The 8,253-nt window shown below is 34.7% G+C and overlaps 1 protein-coding gene across 2 annotated transcripts in view; it reads left to right on the top strand.

Moving 5' to 3' along the window:
* The first annotated feature begins 4,252 nt into the window (after window positions 1–4,252).
* LOC145259097 (uncharacterized) overlaps window positions 4,253–8,253 on the top strand; it is a 98,040-nt gene continuing 94,039 nt past the window's right edge. For both annotated transcript variants that reach the window (XM_080116752.1, XM_080116751.1), the window contains exon 1: window positions 4,253–4,436. In XM_080116752.1, the coding sequence (XP_079972878.1) occupies window positions 4,349–4,436 (88 nt within the window). In that variant the 5' untranslated portion in view covers window positions 4,253–4,348. The remainder of the gene's footprint in view (window positions 4,437–8,253) is intronic.

The raw sequence follows: 8,253 nt of genomic DNA, 5'->3' as shown, positions 1-8,253 counted from the left end.
TTGATAAGTGGTGAACTCCATGTAAAAAAAAAAAAAAAAAAAGTTTTGGAATTCATACTAATTTCAACATGATATGTAAGTACGTATTAATGACACTGAAATGTATTTGTTTTGAAAGTCACTATAAGCACCTTCAGTCGATCCGTCACATTTGCAATGTCATTTCTGTTGGTCTTTCGCACTTGAATTTACAACAGCAGTTGTCATATTGGAATTTACAGAGTGGAACGATAAAATTGTCGCTCTAGAAAAGACAACATGATTCCATTTACGTTTGATGAAGACCGGTTTTCATTTTTTGTTGCAAACCATCTACTAGTTGACCAGTTGTGTACAAATCCCAAAAGCGATAGGAGCCTTCTAGCATGTCTGAAAGTGACACAATATTCAACGTGCGAGATCGGAGATGCGCCGCTGTACAACTCATGCTCTCTACCGATCCAAGTTATGACAACAGGACCATTGCCAGCGCCCTCAAAATGCAAATCGAAACGGTTCAGCACTAAAGGGCACAGCTCAACGCATCAGATGATCAATGGTTATGGTCTTTGGTGTGGTTTCAAGTGAGGGCCACATCATGCCACCTCACACCTTCAAAGTCAACACCAAAGTGTACCTGGATGTGCTGAAGAGTGTGGTGATCCCCTGGTGCAATCAGATGACTGCTGGGTGTGGCAGAAGCATTCAGCACTGGCCAACAAGTCCAAAGAGACCCTAGCTTGGCTTCAGAAGGAGTGCAACGACTTTGTACCCTTCCTTTACTGGCTTTTCTCCTCCCACCACCTGAACCCGCTGGACTAACTTGCTTGGTCATACATCGAGAACATCACCAACATGGCTACCCATAACAACAAAGCCAGACTGATCACCGCCATTCATTGAGTATTCACTGAGCTCCCGCTGGCACTAGTGGAAAAGGCATGCTCTCAGTTCCGGACCTGTATCAAGGCGGTGATTGAGGCTGAAGGCTACATTAAATAGATGTCAGCTCTCTTACATAATCAAGTTACCTGAATTGATTTTTTTAATAAAAGTTTTGAAATAAATTTGTAGTGTTGTTTTCTTTAGGGCAACAACTTTTATTGTTCTACTCTGTACAATAGTATTTTTGTAGGTCTGTCACGCTTAGGTTTACAATAACAGATTCATTTGTCTGTCACGCCTCTTAACAACCAGTCTGACAGAATCTGTGTCTTCAGGGCTTGCTCGTGGCCTTTGTAAAGAGACAGATGTGGCTCGGTAGCCCTTTTTTTCTGTCCTGCTGAAGAATGGTGCTTTTCTCGCTCTCAAGATGCGAAGATGTGACACAAGGGTTGGAATGTTGGGTGAAAAGCCCCAGGATAGAAGCACTCTGGCCTGCAAAAAATGTATGGGCAACCCCCTTGCCATTCCCTAATAGGGGCGCCTTAGATAATTAGTAATTGGTGAAAATCGACACTGTGTAACGCTTTTACATTGTTTTTTTTTATGTCTGTCCGTTTGGACTTTCAGATGATTCTCTTTTTATGCAGCTGAGAACTACCGCGACTGCATAAATTCATTGATCTCCAAGATTGTGGTCAACTGGTTTCTTTACACAAACTTTGAATATGTAAGCTTTAGATGGCGTCACATGATAATAGGAAATAAATCACGATAACGAAACCTTCAATTGTGGTTCATGCATTCAAATAGTTTAGGATGCATGGCCTCATTGTTTATAAAAAAGGATGGGAGGTGGTTTAACAAAGGAGATGAATGTTCGTAAACTGTTTGTAGGTATGTATGAATTGACAAGGAATGAATGTTCGTAAAATGTAACTTATCTTTTGGACGATGGAGAGGGTTAGGGTAGGCCGGTCATCCTGCTGTCGATGATGCGTGTCCTGGTTTGTAACTGGAAAGCGAGTGACTTCTTTCATCAGCGCTAGCAGCCCGGCGTCTTCGTCTTCTTTCTCCTCCTCTTCTTTGGTTTGTGTGAATTAGGCATTGTTTATAATTGAAGGCGTTTGGCCCATAACATGAGAGCGTAGTCGGCTTCAGTTCACTGGTGCCTTATTTCTTTTTCTTCTTCATCTCTTTAGGTCAGGTGGGAGAATTCATCCGTGCGTTCACTGACGCAGCAGGGCGAATCTCCTTTTTCCACCTCTCGGTTCCCTCAAATCCCTCGTTTTTATAGTGGCAAACCGGCTCCCAGCGACTGTGATATTTGAGGTGTTTATTTTAGGCGCGGAGCTCTGCCATTGGTCGATAATTATTTTGTGGTTATCTTATTTTATTTATCTCCAACATCCTTATAGGGGTCTGTGACATATTTTCATTGTATGGACGCCCGGTGCGAATAGAAACCCCATGATATCATCATACTATCTTTAGACAGAACAGATACTACCCTTGGATCCTAGCCAGAAGACCAAGAAGGTATATTTTAGTTTCACGTAAGACCCCAAAGTGGCGTCATTTTTTAATTTTAATTTTTTTACTTTTTTTTTACATTGCGTTTTAGGTGATTCGAAAATTTATCAAAAAGGAGAATAGAAGGTAATAACGTGCTAATGAACATTAAATTAATATATATATAGATAAATAAAATGAACTCATTTTTTCGCGTCTGATTTTGACATTAATAGGATTAAAAATCAAGATATTTCAACAAATATAATATGCACAAACGGCAGAACAATATCTGAGGTGTGTTATAGGCTTATTATTTCTCAAATTCCTCGATAATCTTAGATTTCTATACTTTTTCTGCTGAGAAGTCACGGCCAAAATCGGTTAAGATCAATGGAAGTGGTAAAATATTTTCTCTCTAATAAATTCCTCCTCCCCCTGCCACCACTTAACACCGTTTGGGGATCGTTCACAAGGAACAGTTGAGAAGAGAACACCGGTTTGGCTTCGTAGTTCTTTCATGTGAAGTTATTTAAAATCACTAAACTAAGCTGCAGTGCTCTGTGGCGTAGTGGTTAGCGTGCTGGACAATTCACATTATATTTTCACGTTCGCGCCGACCTACCGTAGTCGTTTTTTTTTTTTTTTTTCCTAAACAACTGGAATAGACTTTTCTTGGTGGCCGAACTGTTAACGTTGCAGATTTTTTTTTTTTTTTTTTTCACACTTTATTTTCCTACTTTTACTCATGACTCCGGGTTTGATCCTTCCTACTTACCTACCATAACATTTTTTAAAACTCCCCCCCGTCCCGGAAACAAACACTCGGGCAACGCCGGGTACCCCCGCTAGTATATAGATAATTTAATGTTTGTAGAATTTTATTACTTCATATCCCCCTTTTTAATAAATAGGATCTCCCGATCAAATAATTTATAATCTGGAAAACGGTTAGGTTGCTTTTGTAAAGCAAAATTGTTCGTCTTATTTGGATTCATTGGACTACTGTTCTCATCTTGAGTGTGATTTTCACAACGTTTTGGTCGATGTAACCTCCGACCTTCTTCAGATATAGCTTGTCGAACTCAGGAATGTTTCTGTAAAACTCAGGAATTTGGACGAAATATCGAACAGAACCCTTTATTATTTATTATCTTCATGGGGATAGCACGCTCTCGTTCTGTCAGCCTTTACTGGATAAAAGTCCTAAGTAATCCACAATTATATTTTTCGGTTGCCCACACTGAGTATTGAACCTTCAACCTTAAGAAAAACATCATTTAAACAATTTATTTTTTCAAGTACTTTAGTCATTGCACCACGAGTTCTTGTGGATAGTTCTAGCACAAATTCTGGGAGCCTTAAAATTATTTTATTTGTAGTGGTAAATATCATTATTTGATAGAAACGTTCGCGAGTGCGACAAGATACACCTGAAGAAGGTCGGAGGTTACATCAACCAAATCATTTTGAAAATCACACTCAAGATGAGAACAATAGTTCGATTAATCCAAATAATATCAATAACCAATCCTCATCTAAAAAATTCAGTAAGCAAATTTTTTTGTTTTTTTTGTTTTTCGACTTGCAGAACATGATTGAGTTTTTGCAAAGAGGAATAAAAAAAAAATATTGATGTTTGGTACATTTTTTTTTGGGGGGGTCAGGAAGCCGGTATCTTTAGACAGCCTGATCTGTTAGCACCAGTGTGATGAAAAGGAGGGAGCGGTAGACACTAACATATTAACCGCGAAATGCGCCAATTTCAATACATGCGTCTTTACGCATATTTATTTTTTCTGTTGCTTGTTTTCCCTTTTTCTTGTGCAACCCCCCCACCCCGAATCGTCGCAGACTCTTCTTCTTCTTCTTCTTCTTCTTCTTCTTCTTCTTCAGCTGCCAACGGTCCTCACTCTACGACGGCGTCTCCTTTCGTTAAGCGTTCAATGCAGATTTGTGCACTGAAACGCTAGCCATGCTTTCCACGAATCTCCTCTGTCTTTTTCTTCTTCTCCTCAGCGGACGTCTTAACGGAGCCGTTCTCACGGCGACGACCAATTCCGGTGAGTAAATAAATAAACCCACGAATTCCTTCGGGCGCGTGCATTTTGTTTTAATATTTATTTGTTTGTTTATTTGTGTGTGTGTGTGTGTGTGTGTGTGTGTGTGTGTGTGTGTGTGTGTGTGTTGAGGGGGAGGGGGAGAACGTATCGAATCTTATTTTTTTTTTTTTCTCTTTCGTTTTCATCCTTTCATTTTCTCTTTCGTAATATCCACGCATATATTTTATCTTTTTTTTTTCCTTCTTCCAAATGTGTCGCCATTTATTTATTTCTTCACCTTACATAATTCTGTTTTTTCGATTTTCATTCCCCATTTTTTTTCTTCTTCTTTTTCTTCTTACATTAAAGTTTTTTTAAAACTTCATCGGAATTTGTCCCCCCCCCCCTTTTTAAAATTTATCTGTCATGTCTCTTTTCTTTCTTTCTTTCTTTCTTCTTTTTCTTTCATCCATTCATTACTTCGTTTATTCATTCATTAGTTCTTTAATTAATTTTTCTTTTCTTTTTTTTTATCATTCTTGATATTCCCTTTTCATTCTCCAAAAAAAATTATTTCATTCTTTTCAGTTTTATTTCTTTTTCTTTTTCATTTATTCATTCTTCCATTTTCTCTTTCGATCATTTTTGTCTCTTTTTCATTCTCCATTTTAATTTTCATATAATTTTTCAATTTTATTTGTAGCGCTTTCTTAAAAATAATTTTTTGTTTTTATTTTCATTTTTTTTAATGTTTCTTTTTCTTTTTAATTTATTCATTCTTTCCTTTTTTCTCTTTCGAGTGATCATTTTTTTTTCATTCTCCATTTTCCATTTGTCTTTTTTCACTTTTCATATTTTTTTAATTTTTTCTTTCTAATAAAAATTCTTTCATTCATCAATTTTCTTTTTGTTTTTCGTTTAAAATTTTCATTATTTTCTTTTTTTTTATTTATTTATATCTCGTTTATCCAGTTTTTTTCTTCTTTTGCATTTTTTTGTTTTCCTTCGTTCTTTCCTTTTTTTTTGTTTTGTCTTTATGTTTTACTTCTTTTCAAATTTATTTTTCCGCTTCATTTTTTTTTTCACTTGTTTTTTATTTTTTTATTCTTCGTTTTTTTTTCATTATCATAATCATTCTTTTTTTTTAATTCTTTTTTCTTTTTTTTGTTGTTTTATATCTTTTTTCTTTCATTTTTATACTTATTTTATGTTTCGTTTTTTTTTCCACTTGTTCTTTATTTTTTTTATTCTTCGTTTTTTTTCATTATCATAATCATTTTTTTAAAATTCTTTTTTCGTTTTTTTTCGTTGTTTTATATCTTTTTTCTTTCATTTTTATACTTATTTTATGTTTCGTTTTTTTTTCAAATTTTTTCTGCTTTACTTTTCTTTCTTTCTTTCTTTCTTTTTTCATTCGAATGATCTTAACATTTTCTTTCTTTTATTGCCTTTCTTTCTTTCTGATTATCGTTTTTTTCTTTCCTTCGTTTTTTCGTTCTATTTTAATATTTCTTTCTTTTTTCTTCTTATTTTTCTTTTCAACTTTTTATCATTTTTTTATATTTTTCTTCATTTTCTTATATCTTTTTCATTTATTTTCATTTATTTTTCTTTGCTTTTTTCTTTTTTTTTTCTTTATTTCTAATTATTATTTTTTTCGCCTTTTTGTCCTTTTTATTTTTATTTTTTATTTTCTTATATCTTTTTCATTTATTTTTTATCTTATATCTTTTTCATTTATTTTTTTTATCTTATATCTTTTTCATTTATTTTTTTATTTAGTTTTCTTTGCTTTTTTATTTTTAATTCTTTCTTTATTTCTAATTATTATTTATTTTCTCCTTTTTGTTCTTTTTTATTTTTATTTTTATTTTCTTATATCTTTTTCATTTATTTTTTTATTTCGTTTTTCTCTTATTTTAATTTTTTCTTAATTTATTTTTTTTTTTAACTTTTTGTGCTGTTTATTATTTTCTTTTCTTTTCCTTTTCTTTGGTTCTCTTTTTCCATCCATTTTTCTTTCTTTCTTTTTTCCATCCATTATACTTATTTTTCATATTTTTACTTTCTTTTTTTCTTTCTTTTCCCGTTCATATATCTATCTTCCTATCTTATTTTTTCTTTCTTTTTCTATTTTACTTTCGTTTTTATAACATTTCGTTTTTTTAAATTTATTTTCTCTTTTATATAGCCCCTCTATATCGTTTATTATTTACTCCTTCTTTCTTTCTTTCTTTCTTTTATGTAAAAATCGTTATTTCTCTTTCTATGTGTCGGACGTTTCGACTTGTGTGGTAATAAAACTTCTCAAACGCACTTGTGATGTTAGGCTGTATAAGGTGTTAACTTTAGTCAAAATGGCCTGTTCATTCTTTCATCGGATTATTTCGATTATTGATCATCGATACTTATCGAAGACATTCTGATACAAAACCTACCTAAGAACACTGCCAGGCACATTAAAATACCTTCGTGTGAAATTACCTCGCGCGCACGCGCGCGCGCACACACACACACACACACACACACACACACACACACACACACACACACACACACACACACACACACACACACACACACACTGAGTACTTTATCTTTTACACGTTAAAAATTCTGTGTAGATTCCCGAGTTTGACAAGATATATCTGAAGAAGTTCGGAGGTTACATCGACTGAAATGTTGTGAAAATAACACTAAAGATGAGAACAGTAGTTCGACTAATCCAACTAATAGTATAATGTTGCGGGGGTAGATTTTGTCTGTTGTTATTATATCTCATTATTAATAATACGTGTGTCTTTTATTACGTGTCTATGTATGTGATCGTGATACATCTAGTGTGTGTGCATGTACATACGCAAATAAAGTTAACCATACCTTTTTTTCTGTTTCTTAGTCTTCTTTGGGATTGATTCTTCCTGTCACTGGTCGATGATGTAAAGGAATATCTAAGGAAAACATAACGCCGATTTTCTTGCATGGATTACTTTATTTCTTCTACGAGTGAAATGTTGTTGTCTCACTTCTTTTTTGCGTTTCTTTCGACGCATTTTCGCGTCCATTCTACACGTCTGTTTCGCCCAAAATCGGAAGCCAGACTGTACTTGCATATGCGAGCGAAAAGATATCTTCCTCTCTTTTTCTTTCACGCTCTCTCTTTCTCGCTCACTCACTCACTCACTCACTCACTCTCTCTCTCTCTCTCTATCTCTCTCTCTCTCTTTCTCTCTCTCTCTCTCTCTTTCCACATTTTCTTTCATACGAACCAAATGACATTTCAGGGGTCACTGTCGACCTCAGCTACAATGTTTGATATACACCAACAACATTAACCACTTGAACTCTTCTTGCACTAACCAACCCGCACAGCAAACTCACAATTTTCAACATGTCGGCGTAACCCGGGATAGATTATATATCAATACGAGTAGTTCGAATAATCCAAATAATACGAGCAAATGATATTTATTTACATGACCCACACCGTTGGGTGTAGGTTGTCAAAAAGTTAAGATAATAAAGAAAGGTATTGAAAAATAATAAATGTTAGCTGACAAATGTTTTCTTGGGGCAGTATATCTTCACGTGAGTATGATCTTGCTCAGCGTTTAGTCGACAAGGCTAGGATAGTAAACGTTTTTTCTTTGTGAACAAGTTCGTGGGTGCCTGAAGGCTTTTTGTTAGCCCGACAAATTCCTAAAGGTCTGAAAGCAGCCATTTAAAGTTCTGGTTGCAATTAATACGACCAGGAGTCTGCTTGTGCTATGTGACCAAACCACCTAACAGGGATTCTTCTGCGCGAGAGAAAAGAAATATCAATGTTAATGAATGCTAT

The sequence above is a fragment of the Euprymna scolopes genome, chromosome 34, assembly GCF_053919585.1.
Source record: "Euprymna scolopes isolate OS-2025 chromosome 34, ASM5391958v1, whole genome shotgun sequence".
NCBI classification, from domain to species: domain Eukaryota; kingdom Metazoa; phylum Mollusca; class Cephalopoda; order Sepiida; family Sepiolidae; genus Euprymna; species Euprymna scolopes.
The sequence above is the reverse complement of the archived record's forward strand: the minus strand, read 5'-3'. Positions and strand labels throughout refer to the sequence as shown.